General features: G+C 32.2%; 1 protein-coding gene across 3 annotated transcripts in view; it reads left to right on the top strand.

Annotated features, from left to right (window-relative positions):
• LOC107669997 (protein starmaker-like) overlaps positions 1 to 11,764 on the top strand; it is a 14,337-nt gene extending 2,573 nt beyond the window's left edge. For 2 of the 3 annotated variants that reach the window (XM_016462448.1, XM_016462447.1), the window contains exons 2-24: positions 74 to 135; positions 448 to 465; positions 937 to 966; positions 1,068 to 1,103; positions 1,897 to 1,935; positions 1,999 to 2,034; positions 3,464 to 3,499; positions 3,585 to 3,629; positions 3,945 to 4,031; positions 4,124 to 4,162; positions 4,260 to 4,304; positions 4,983 to 5,021; positions 5,356 to 5,415; positions 5,811 to 5,873; positions 6,697 to 7,422; positions 7,501 to 7,545; positions 8,613 to 8,660; positions 9,126 to 9,167; positions 9,268 to 9,318; positions 9,529 to 9,561; positions 9,833 to 9,883; positions 9,977 to 10,048; positions 10,959 to 11,764. In XM_016462448.1, coding sequence (XP_016317934.1) covers positions 74 to 135; positions 448 to 465; positions 937 to 966; positions 1,068 to 1,103; positions 1,897 to 1,935; positions 1,999 to 2,034; positions 3,464 to 3,499; positions 3,585 to 3,629; positions 3,945 to 4,031; positions 4,124 to 4,162; positions 4,260 to 4,304; positions 4,983 to 5,021; positions 5,356 to 5,415; positions 5,811 to 5,873; positions 6,697 to 7,422; positions 7,501 to 7,545; positions 8,613 to 8,660; positions 9,126 to 9,167; positions 9,268 to 9,318; positions 9,529 to 9,561; positions 9,833 to 9,883; positions 9,977 to 10,017 — 1,672 coding nt within the window. In that variant the 3' untranslated portion in view covers positions 10,018 to 10,048; positions 10,959 to 11,764. The remainder of the gene's footprint in view (positions 1 to 73; positions 136 to 447; positions 466 to 936; positions 967 to 1,067; positions 1,104 to 1,896; positions 1,936 to 1,998; positions 2,035 to 3,463; positions 3,500 to 3,584; positions 3,630 to 3,944; positions 4,032 to 4,123; positions 4,163 to 4,259; positions 4,305 to 4,982; positions 5,022 to 5,355; positions 5,416 to 5,810; positions 5,874 to 6,696; positions 7,423 to 7,500; positions 7,546 to 8,612; positions 8,661 to 9,125; positions 9,168 to 9,267; positions 9,319 to 9,528; positions 9,562 to 9,832; positions 9,884 to 9,976; positions 10,049 to 10,958) is intronic. The other variant, XM_016462449.1, reaches the window with a different exon arrangement.
• Positions 11,765 to 13,808: the final 2,044 nt, after the last annotated feature.

Genomic DNA, 13,808 nt, shown 5'->3' with positions numbered 1-13,808 from the left:
TTTAGATCATCATTAATTTTGAGATTTTTTGTTTCTTTTTTTGTGAATTTTCTTTTTTTGTCTCGTTACATAGGACGCTGGTTGTTCCGTTGATCTTTGCATTAGTGGGTGTCTCTATTTCTGCACCAATAAACGGTAAGGAAACTTGCTCAGTATGTCTGACTTCATTGCATTTCTCACATATAGCTTACATAAATACCATTACAGATCACCCCGAATCCCTAAATTATTATCAGTGGCATGCACCAGCTCTTCTTTCTAAGTAACACGAAGCATTTACTGCCTCACTATAATGGGACTGTAATCAGAGCCCTTCACTGAACACAAAAGAGTTCTGTTCACCTGTGCTGCTACATTTAGCCTGGGCCTCTATAGGAGATATAGGACTCTTATAGCTCAATGCACTCACACCACTAACTGACCGTCTTGTCTTTTGTTTTGATACAGATGGAACAGATAATGATGGTAAGAATGTCTCTTACACACATTAACCTTAATTATAATGCAAATGATGACTTTTTATGTTAATTAGTGCCTCTGAATACATGAGCTGTGTTAGAACAATGAATTGCATTGTACTACTACAATTGTTCAAGAAAGCCATTATAGACAGAAAAATCCCTCTTTAATCTGAGTTGTTTCTCCTAAACAGAAATGGGATGGAATTAGATGTATTTTCCTTAGACTAAGGCCCCAGTCATCTCATATGTGTCTCTGAGAGTTTCAGAAGAGATTTCAGCAATGCCTGCAATTAAACGTTAGAGATCTCAATATGAAGTCATTTCTCATCAGATTCTTTCAAATGTTGCATTGCACAATGATGTTATAGCTCTATAAGCTCTATACATCCTCTGGGCAGGCAGACTAGTTATAAAGAGGACAAAAAGTATCTGGTTCTAAATGAATTTTGTTTTGACTTTTATGTTATAATCTCAGAGGCGGCTGCAGTCCTAGGGATCTTCAATGGTAAGGTGCAATGAATTTGAGCTATATTTCTGCATAAATCAACTGACCATAGAAGGGTTTCCAGTTGATCTGGAAAACATGTTTTTCTCTCTTTTTTTCAGCTCCTCCAACTCCACTCCCTGGAAATGGAGACTCAGGTTAGTCTGGCTGATATTGATCACGTCTCGCTGTAAAATGTGTTATATAAAAATAGTCCAATAAGTTAGACGTGAACATACATTTTAACATCAAGGTCTAGACAAAGAGCAGTGTTGTTAGTGTTATTAAAACAATTATTTTAAAAAAATTAAAACAATTATTTACAAATATGTTATAAAATCATTTAAATTGTTATAAAATATATTTTTTAAATATATAAATATTAGGTAAAAACATAAATATTAGAAATAATAGAATAATGTACGAAATAAATCAAATATAAACAATAAATATTTAAAAAGTCCAATAATTAACTTAATTTGAATGTCAAGATTTAGACAGTGTTGTTAATGTTAACTAAAACTGTTAAAATATTATGAAAAATATTATTAAAAACTATTAAAACATTTTCATTAATTGAAATAAAGCTGAAACAATATCAAATAACAAATATTAGATGAAAAACTTCAAATTAAAAATAAAATTAGAAATACTGCCTTGGCAACTAACTGAAATAAAATTTAAGTTTTTTTACATTTAAAATTTAAGTATTGGAATTACTAAAACTGAAATAAACTAAAGCTAAATATATATATATATTATAAACACTAATAAAAATAATAAAAGTGCATGAAAAATGACTAAAACGTATTAATTAAAACCTGAATGAAAACTTAATGTTTTCTTAACAATGTAGAAATGTTGCTGTAGCAACAAAGTTTAAGTTTACTTAAACTAAAAGTTTACTAAAACTAAAATGAAAGTAACTTTGGAAAACTTTCTTTTAAACAGGAACTACAGATGGAAAAGATTCAGCAGAGAAACAAGGAGGTAAGAGATCACAAACACAAAGAGACTTCATCACACTGAGCTAATAATTCTCTTTGATTTCAGGTCCCAGTGACTCATCTGACACCACTGAAAAACCAGGTCAGTTTCTGGCATCAAGAGTCTAGATATACAGGACATAACAGAGAGAAAGAAACCATGACCTGACCACTGAATCACAGCTTTCACTGAATTTCACAAGTGCCAACAGAAAGCACTGACATCAAGATAACATATGAATGAGTGTGATAACACAGCGATTAATGTTTAACTGCTGTGTGTTCAGCATCAGTGAACTAGAAGAACTAGCATTAGATTGCAAAGCAGGAGACATTGAGTCAACAGGAAAAAAGATTAGTGGAAACAGGCTTCTGTTTAATCATAATGATTAAATACAAGAATTTAAAGTTAATGCTTAAAATTAAGTGAATTTACATTTAAAATAAGAAAAAAACTGTCACGGTTTTTTTTTTTAAAGAATAAACTCAATTTGATAAATTCTTCATCAAACAAGACTTAATACCTCAAGTCATTTTACTTCAAGCATGAGTCTTGATTTAGAAATGTGTAAATATTTGTACTGAAAAAAATAATTTTTTTTTTTCCAGCTCAAAGCTGTCTATAAGTGTCACACTCCATCTTTCCTGAATACTGTCATGGCAACAAGCACACCAAATATTTATGATCCACATTATAAATGAATGATAATCAATTAATTTATACAAAGGATGGTGATGTTTGGTCTTTGTTGATATTGTAAACTAAGTGTAGCAAGATCCTTAAAGTGATTTGATTTTTGTGTTTAGTTATTATGATTATACAGAAAATAAGGCCTACTATTGAAGCTAATTTTTGCAAAAGTTATATAGCGACTTTGTATCTCGCAATTCTTACTTTTATCGCAATTGAGTTTATATCTCGCAATTCTGACATTTGCCCTCAGAATTCTGAGTTTACATCTTGCAATAGTTTTTTTTTATAACATTTTTTTAAATAATAAAAAAGAATAAAGAATAAATAAGGCATTTGCAACTTTTCATTTCACAATTGTGACTTCTTGCAATTACAAGTTTACATCTCGCAATTGACTTTAACAGAATTCTGTTTTTTAAAATGTAAATATGAAATATAAAATATTTTTTAAATATTATATTTTTTTATATATATTTTAAATATAAGTCAAGTCAAGTCAAGTCAAGTCAAGTCAAGTCAAGTCAAAACAACCCAATAGCTGGGTTTGTCCCTTTTTAACCCAACGCTGGGTTATATTTAACCCAGCATTTTTTAGAGTGTAGCAATTCTGACTTTTTTTCTGAAATAAACTCACAATTGCCTGAAAAAAGTGTCAGAATTGTGAGATAAAAAATCACGGAATAAGATTCCATAGCTTAAACTTATATGCTAACACATTAGCAGTCATTTTAAGGAATGAAAACCACTTCATGGTGACACTAGGACTGACACAGACATGAAGAAATGAACTCTACACTTGCATAATTTTCTTTTCTACAAATTTTCTTTCTTTTTAAAGAGGTTGACGGTGCTCCCGACACATCAGACACAAACAGTAAGATTCATATCACGGCCTTCACTTTTGTTTGAGATGTATTTGAGTGAAGCATTGCCCAGACTAACAGCTCGACCCATTTCAGGTGACAAAAGCCTGGATGAAGCCACCAGCGGCCCAGATTCGATAGGTATGACATAACCTGCGCATCAGTTTCCTAAACACACAACAACAATGCAATGAGTTGTTTCGTACAAATATGAAAATGCCTTAATTTCTTAAACATTTTACTCTCCATGTATGATTTCCATATAACGACCAATATATTAACAAGTATTTTTTTGTAAAGACTATCTGATTAAAATACACAAAAGCCAAAGTGAATCCAAACTATAAAAGGCATGCATCCCATTCAAATATATAATTTCCTAACAATAGCAGGAGTAAATTGCAAAAACATATATTTGTTATGCAGTTATATATTTGATTTAAATTTCTTTATCAGACACAACAGATACTGATAGTGACACCGAAAAAGACACAGACACTAATACAGAAACAGATGCATCGCAGCAGAAGACAGGCGATTCAGGTGGGTGAAAGCCAAATATCTATTTTCATAAATACAGAATACACATGTGTGCAAAATACCCTCAATGAAGGACTTTCCTTTATCTACTGCAGATAAGAACAACGAGAAACCATCAGCGGAGGACAGCAAAGGTATGAGAGATCACAGAAACAAACCAGAAGTCAAATCAGATAGATTGCCTCATAAGATGATGTTAAGTCGATTTAAATATGTTATATAATATTTCAGATGCAGATCATGTTGATACACATTCAAAAGAAGAGGAATCTACAGGTAAACAAACACACTTACTGAAAAAAAGACACATTTATGTGTGAATAATACAAAGATTTTGTCATTATTTACCAATTGTTTAAAAGTTAACTAAAATTACCAATTTTATTGGATTTAGTTTCTAAAAATATATATTTTTAAATGTTCTTGGTAATTGAAATAAAGCTGACATAAAATAAAATCTTGCATAATATAAATAAATATTAGATGAAAATTAAAAATAAACATAAAACTGACAAAAGTACATCACAAAATTACTAAAACTGTAATTCTAACACACACATACATATAATTCATTGAAAATGTTAGTAAATAATATACAAAAATAAAAGGATAAATACTGAATTTATTTACTCATCTTTATACCGTTCCAAACCTGTATGATATTATCTCATTTTACAAAAGAAAATGTAAAAATTACTCCATTTGTGTGCCATGGAAAAATAATATCATACAGGTTTTAAAAAACAACAAAAAAAGTGAGTAAATATTGACAGAAATATAATTTCTGGGTGAATTCATTCAATTCAGAAAACAAGCATTTCAACATTTCTAAATTAAAACTCTCTCTTATATTCCCAAGTGTGTGTGTGTGTGTGTGTGTGTGTGTGTGTGTGTGTGTGTGTGTGATACATAATGATTTACTGTCTCACTATTAATTAAACCTCTGCTTCACAGACACGGATGAAAAGGCAGACACTGATTCAGACGGCTCAGGTAGAGATTTCTCATGCTTCAAAAGCAGAAAATGTTCCTGTAGCAACTTCCTAGTTGATTATTGAACAACAGTCATAACAACCAATCAGATTTGAGGGTTAATGTTAGGCTTGAGCGTGGGCCTTTAATCATTCTTATCAAGCCACCGTTCCCCTCTGGTGGTAGTTAATGGTTAGGATAAGGAGTATGAACACTGTTAACATTGTTAAACACAAACATTGTTCCAGCACCCACAAAAGATGTTCCAGGAACACGTCCTACTTGGCACAGTCCTTTCTCAATGCAAAATGATATATTCTTCTGAAACAATGCTGGCATATATATGCATTTTCAGATGGGGATTCTGTGGAAAATAAATATTCTGATGATGCACCTGATGATGCAAATAATACAGGTATTTGAAAACACTGCAGAGATGATTTCAAATCAAACGGTGTCAAATCAGTGTTTGTTTACCATTATTCATATACTATTATAGTATTTATTAATATTTAGAATTTGTTTTTATTTGTAGATTGTCTGTTTTTATTTTAATTTAAATTTTAGTAACTGTTATGTGCTTTTATTTTTTATTTTTTAAATATATATATTTAGCTTTAATTTATTTGTATTTCTGTTTTTAGTAATTCTAGTATTTTACCTTAAACGTTTCTTTCAAAATAAAAGTTTCAAAAGTTTTATTTTCTTAAAAAAATTAATAAATACAACTTTTCTTTGAAATAATGATCCTGTCTGATTTAGCCTGTATAGTTCGTAACTAACAACAGTTGTGTTTTTGCTCTGATGAAGAAGACACGGATGATTCATCTGACAAGGATTCTTCAGACACAGCTGAGCAGCAGGACTCTGATGGTGAGCTTAAAAACCACAAAAGAAATTTAAAAAATAACTAAAACTCTGTACTAACAAGGCACAATGTAAAAGTTAAATCTGTTTTTTTAGGATCATTGAGATATTGAGTTTTTATTCATATTTTGAATTTGTTTACATTTTATATTTTGTTTTAATTTTATAGTTGTAATCATTTTAGTGTTTTTGTTTGTTTGTTTGTTTATATATATATATATATATATGTATATATATATGTGGTGCTGGAACAATATATATATATATATTTTTTTTTAAAAGCAATAAGCTTTTTTAATGATTTTAGTATTTATCACGTCTAATCTGGTTAGGAGAAACAAATTAACATTATAAACTTATTCACATAAAAGTGATATGATTTATCAGTTGTTTTATTTAAATATAGTAGCCCTATTTAAATAAATAAAGTACTAGTAAAATAAACATTTTGTACATGGAACCATGGTAAAACCATTTCTTTTTTTTCACATGTACCATGGCAATACCATGTTTTTTGACATGCAATCTTTAAAATTCCTTGCTATGTAAATAATTCATGAATAAAACCATGGTATAACGTCAATGTACCTTGGTATTTCCACGGTACAAAGGTAGTACCATGGTATTCTTGGAAGTATCATGGTATATTTCACATTCAATTCTGTATCATAGTATATTAGTATCATCTGATGCAATCACCAAACCATGGTACTTTTTTCATTTAATTCGCCTGTAAGTCAAGTTTCAAGACTTTTGTCTGTAATTATAATGATTTATGTCAGTTTAATGATATATAATAATAAAATACTGGTTTTTTTTTTACATGCAGATTCTGACAAAGACAAACCAGATGGCGACTCGGATGAAAAGAGTGGCGAGAAAGACGAGAAAGACACCGGTAATGACTCCAGTAAAGACTCAGAAGACGAGGGTCAAGAAACCTCTGAGACGCCAGACAAAAGCGACTCAGACACTGATGAGGTGAAACTTTCAGACGACTCCAAAGACCAAGATTCAGAATCGAAAGACACCGACAGCACGGAGAAGAAAGAGAAGGACCAGGACTCTGACAGCGACGCAGACACCAGCAGCGATCAAGACACGGCAGATTCCCCTGATGCAGCAGACGCCAAGGACAGCGCTGAGGATAAAGACAAGGACAGCAGCGACCCGAAAGACACTGAAGATGATAGAGACAGGGAGAAGGACGCCAATGAGAAGGAGGACACCAATGAGACGGGCAGCGATAGCGATGAGGGAAAAGATAAAGAGGACCAATCCAAACCAGACGAGCAGGACAAGGAAGACACCAGCTCAAAAGAAGACGCCACAGCCAGTCAGTCTGACGAAAGTCCACTGGAGGAAATGACAGAAGACAAGCAGGAAGACAACCCTGAGTCTGACAGCTCCAGTCTAGACTCAAATTCAGACTCGGACTCTGACAGCAAAGATAAAGAGCAGGACAAAGAGAAGAACAGCACAGAGTCCACAGACACAGAAAGCTCCGACAGCGACAGCAAGAGCGACACAGACAGCTCAGAAACAGGAGGGGAAGGTAAACATTCAAGCCTTCACCTTTTACGGTCATTAAACCACAATATCAATCGACTGATTAATGCTTTTATGGCTCTAGATACTGATGAAGACAATGACTCCAGCGTGGAAAAGGAGAAACAAGGTATTTACTGATAATAAATATGGAAGACCATTTGTAGCTCAGAGTAAAAAATAAATCCAGATAATTGTGAGAATGTTTAAAATAAGAATAAAGTCACATTGTGCAGTATGAAGTCTCAAATGAGATATATAAAGTCATAATATAAAGCCATAATTGCAGGACATAGTCATTTTGTGTTATATAAAGTCACAATTTTGAGTTTTAAAGTCATATTGTGAGATATAAAGACAGTTAAAGATATGAAGTCACATATTGAGGTATAAAGTCATAATTGCATGATATCAAGTCAATTTCAGATTTAAGATGCAACAGTTGACAATATAAAGTCACATGTTGAGATATAGTCACAACTGAAGATAAAGTCACAATTTTGAGATATAAAGTCACATTTTCACATAAAGTCATATTGTGAGATAAAAAGTCACAATTTAATAAAGAAAGTCACAATTGTGAGATATAGTCATAATTGGGATAAATTCATAAATGAAGATGTAAAATCATGATTGTGAGATATAAAGTAAAAACTGTCAAAAATAAAGTCATAATTGAAGATGAAAAAGTCAAGGTTGTGAGATCACATTTTGACGAAGTAATATTCTGAGATGTAAAGTTATTATTGAAGATATATATATAAAGTCATAATGGTAACACTTTAGAATAGGGAACACATATTCACTATTAACTAAGAGTTTCCCCTGTAGAAACTCCGAAATTGCTGCTTATTAATAGTTAATAAGGTAGTTGTTAAGTTTAGGTATGGGGTAGGATTAAGGGATCTAAAATATGGCCATGCAGAATAAGGCATTAATATGTGCTTTATAAATATTAATAAACAGCCAATATGCTAGTAATATGCATGCTAATAAGCAACTAGTTAATAGCTGGTCCTTAAAATAAAGTATTACCGTCATAATTACAAAGACATAAAGTCATAAATGAAGATTTAAAGTCACTGTGAAATAGAAAAATAAACAAAAGGGGCTTCCGTAGATATAAATTCACCGGCAGTCTGTACTGTTACAGAAAAAAGCTGTGAATTTCTAATAAATGAATGTCTAAACCTACAGAGTCTCCTGATGGTGCATCAATAGAGACAAATGACTCTGACTCCAGCGGTAAGACAAACTACAACATTTACTGTTTACACAAAACACCTTAATTTCAATGCTAACTGCGAAGCAGATGTGATGTACAACACAACAGGCAATAAATTGTTATACTCCATGTAAATCTGAGGGTTTTTTCACTTGTCTTCACAACAGACATGGAAAATGATAAAGCTTTCATAAAAGAATCTAGCACTGGTTAAACAATGAATGAAATATTTGTGAGTTTTATCTAAGTATGTCGTTTGCAAAAAAATGCAAGTTACTTTTGAATGGCCATCACTGGAGGACGAAGTTACATTGCACAGCATTTTTGATTCAAGTATGGACAGAAAAAAAAACAACTGAAGATACAAAGTCACATATGGACATATAAAGTCATATTGTAAGATATAAAGTCCCAATTGTGAGATATAGTGTCACTAAAACATGTAAGACATGATGAAATTGATATTTATCTTTTTCTTCTTCTAGATGATCATGACAATGACTCAACAGATGCTACAACATCAAACGGTAAATAAGTCTATGAGCTCAGTTATGTAAGAATGAAGTGATGCCTTTGTGATGTAAAATGCATTAAATGTATGTACTTTCAATTTTTTGCCATCTCTAGAGGAACACACTGATGAAAACACTGATGCAGACAGCCATGACGCTGCAGACGGTACGTCTCATGGGTCTAAAGCACTTCATTTTCAGCTTTACTATTGCTTACACACCTCAAGTATTATATTTTGGCACACAACTCACCATTTGTGCTAAAGACATGAATGATTGTTACCTGTTACTCTCTGATTGGGCTGAATTCTCAAAGAATTCTGGGAAATTGTGAATTGACTGCCTCAATTCTTTCAAAACGCTTCTTTCTGTCTAGATGATGATGAAGTCAGGGTTGAAGATGGCACAGGTAAGTCACTCACTCATTTGCCTCCTCACATCATAGTTGTCTCAGATTTTTCTCCCAAAATTCCTTATCAGACATAAGTGGAACAGATACAGTAAGTGATACAGTAAGAGTATAGATCTGGCACTAGTCTGCCAAATCCATACATGTACATAATTTTGTCTCAAATATATTTTGTTTCATTTCATACTTAAAACTGTGACTTCTGATTTCATGAGAAATGATAACACTTGTCACATCCTATTTTTTTATTTATTTACTTATTTTTTTTCAGATGCTGCTTCTAAAACACACGAACCAGATCATCTTGATGACACAACACAAGGTAATGACTCTTCTTAAAACACTTACTTTTCAGGGAATGGGAGGTCAAAAGAGATCTTTACACATGCTAATCTCTGTTCCTCCCTTTCTGCAGGATCAGATGATGGCAGCAAAACCCCTATGCCAAGCTCCTAGCGACCAGGACTCTACAAAAGCACTGTAACAGGTTACGTAATCATATATTAAAAGCTCTACATAGGCCTTACTTTATGTTTTTAAAGACAACATATTTCAATTTCTATTCTTACCGTTGTCATAAAAGCGCCGGTCTCTTACCCCATTGTCTCTGGTTACTTCATCTATAATCATAAGTAATCATACTTCTAACTTTATGTTTTTTTCACATTTTTATATTGCAGTCTCCTGAACAATGAATGTACATTTGAAGGCAATTATAGCATATCAGTTGTATCAAATCAAATTCTAAGACAAACAATAATAATAAAGGGTAAATCAGCATATTGATAAGCAATTAACATGCATTTTGTGCATTATAAATCAACCAATCAAAGTAGCCTACATTCAAGGATTTACAGTAAAGTTTAGTAGTTTACAGTTCACTCTATTTTTGCTTTTTTATTTCTCGTTTCTGTTATTGTATGACGGTAGTGACCTATTTCTGTCTTAAAATGAGCAAAGTCTTTTTCAATGCCTCTTTACATTTGTGGATAAAGAAATTTACATGCGAGTCATTTATACATGTCAAACAGTCCGTTGTGCTTCTTGATATTGCAAACTGGCTTACTTCCGCGTTCCAAAAAAAGATGGATGACATACCCAACACAGACATTTGAAGTCACCTGTATCGCCCTCTGGAGTCTTGCGGTGTTACTGCCCCAATAACAACAACATTCATGACTTCACTGATGTCCTAGCATAAAGTAGCCCATTTAGAATTTGGCTCAAGCATGTATTGTGCATTGGAAATGCTGTCTAGGTAGGCAGCACACTTGGTTTTGGAACAGAGCTATTGTTCAACAAAGAAAACAAAAAAGACATAAAACTCATAAGACATTATAATTGATATAATTGAATAACTGATATATTAACTATATAATTTTTGTGTCTCATTGCAGATTTTTCCTGGAGAGACGTAAATAGTTCCACCTGAGACAGTCAAGATAACCAGAGTTTCACATCCCATTAAAACACATTGACACGTCCCTCTCGTCCTCTCTCTCTCTCTCTCTCTCTCTCTCATATGGTGAAGGTTCCTTTCTAAGGGTTCTGGGATGCAGATTAAATTATTCGGCTGTTTGCTGTACATTCCATTTTTTTTTACTTTGTCCTAATTCTAAAACTTTTGTATCTTTTGATATATTAATTTTACCAGTTTTAGATGGAAATGCATGGTGAACAGAGAGGGTCTGGAATTGCATACCTCATGCATTTGTCTAATTGCGTAGGGTCTAAATATATTTCGTTTCGAGTGACACATTAAACTTAGAGAGTAGAACTAAAAGAAGGAATTTTGAGAAAGCTACACGATTTGGGTCTGGTGAAAATGTTGATCTGTCAAACCTGTGATGGTTCCACTGGTTTGGCCACATGGTGTCCCCATCCTTGGCACTGACTGAAAGACTGCAGCTGCTGCAACGAGAACCTTCCCTCTTGCTCTCAGATAAACGCCGGCCTGAAATGTCACAGAATGAGATATTTTCTGCCCACCCAATGATTTGAGACTGTACAGACAATTGTAATTTCTGATAGAATCTCTGATGTTTATGTCTCTGTGGAGGAATACTAATAAACTAGCAATGTAAGAGCACAGATTGTTCCGAAAACTGTCAAAAAAAATAATTTTGTATAGATTTACAAGAAGTCATTTTAATATGTACACAGGGAGCAAATCTAATAAAGACTGGGTTGTCAGAAAATTAAACGACCATGGAGTATTTTTTTTATTTTATATATTTATTTGGTGTGTGTGTGTGTGTGTGTGTGTGTGTGCGTGAACTAAACCACAAGCACATGCACATCTTATTCTGGCTTTTTAAATTTAATTACAACAATTTTCAACAACATAGTCACAAGATGATAATAATAAAAACAAAACAAGAAAATAAGAAAACAAATAATTAAAATAAATAAAAATTAAATTCAGTCCCCCATGCAATCCAATATATAGATACTACACCAAAAATAACAAAATAGTTGATATATTTATAGCTTTATCTTAGTAATACGTATTATCTCACTTATTTTCAAAGTATTTCAAATACTTTGTGTCAGTTTATTATGTTGTTTAGTCCAGCCCAACACAATTCTTTACCTGAAGAGCAAAAGGGGGCTCTTTTTGGTTTATTTCAACTAAAAATAGACACAATTATTAAAAATTCAAATCATTAGCGACAAAGAATGATTTATTAATTCATACAGATGGACCAGAACGACTTCATTGTCAAATAAGAATGCGTTTCACCTGGCTAACTGGATAAATTTGTTTGAAATACCTTTAATATTTAGGTTTAGGTCAGTCTAGTTTATATACGTAAAGAATAAGTCTATATTAGGCCTATATAAATAAAGTTGCTCTCCTAGTATATAAAAATATAAATATATATATATATATTAAAGTCTATATGTAAATCTATATATAAGGCAGAAAATGTGAACTGTATATATAAATCATTATATAAATAAAGTTTATATATAGAGAGTAAAATAAGATAATTATAATATAGATTTTTTTTAATTTATTGATTTTGGATTTGGTTAATAAATGTTTTATAAACCTACATAAACAAATAATGTATGTATGTATAATATATAATATAAAATAAAATAAGTGTGTGGTTTCGTGTGTGTGTGTATGTATGTATACATATATATATATATATATATATATATATATATTCCAAGTAATATACTTTATACATATAAATACATAGCTTTTAAATTTTAGGATGGGGTCCTCGCATGAGGATGATATTATTTGGGGGTCCGTGGCATCTAAAAGATTGAAAAACCCTGGTCTAGTGTAATAATTTGATAAGCTTATTTTGTCATCCAGCATTGGAGTGTGATAGACCCTCCCATTCCACACTTCGGGTCATCAGTTAAATAATAACTGAATTATTCAGGTATTTGAAGTGTTTTTTTGTTTTTTTTTTAACACTACTTAGACTGTTTATTCTACAAAATGTCATACGTATACAGCATTAGTTACCCAGATGATCAGCTGACAGTGGTGCCATAATGACGGAGAGCATTAAGACATTTCTGACTGCTGAGTGCTGCGACTGACCACTCAGAATCAAGAATTCTGGAGCAATACAATCTTCTGTTGTTGTATCCGGAGTGAGAGAATTGGAGACAGTTTAATGTTTTGTTTTTTTCAAAAATTACATCAACTCTGTATTTATTTTGCTTAGAAAAAGTAACGCCGATCAAGTTCTTTAAATGATTAGATAGTATTAATTTGCATTTCATGCTTGCTGCCTTATCACAAACAAGGCTAGATATCGGAATGAATATATTTTATTAAAACAAAAAAGACGTGTGAGATCCAGAAGACAGAAAGTAAGTTCTTCAAAAGTTAAAATCGCTGCTCCTCTCAGATGTTCACGATACAGAAGAACATTGAGTTTTACAAAACGTTCCTTTTTATTGATTGGGGTAAATCTGAACAACCAGGCAAGAAAACTTGAGTGTTTACAGACGAACCAAAAAAAGAACAATAAATAGTCTGTTAATGAAGATAACCAGTTCTTCTCTAAGTACATAACACACAGTATCTTGGAAGTGGCATACAGGTTTGTATTTCACCGGAAAGTCTGAGCATTGTTTGGAGTTTAATCCTGAATGCTGATTGAATTTGTTAACTTTGTATCAGTTTTATATTCTAAACCCACTCTGTCCATACAAAATTAATACACATTTACAAAGATTTACAGCATGGAATCTAGCATAAAGTTAATGGGAGC

This window comes from Sinocyclocheilus anshuiensis, unplaced genomic scaffold (assembly GCF_001515605.1).
Source record: "Sinocyclocheilus anshuiensis isolate Anshui unplaced genomic scaffold, SAMN03320099.WGS_v1.1 scaffold160, whole genome shotgun sequence".
NCBI lineage: Eukaryota > Metazoa > Chordata > Actinopteri > Cypriniformes > Cyprinidae > Sinocyclocheilus > Sinocyclocheilus anshuiensis.
This window is presented reverse-complemented; position numbering and strand designations above follow the sequence as displayed.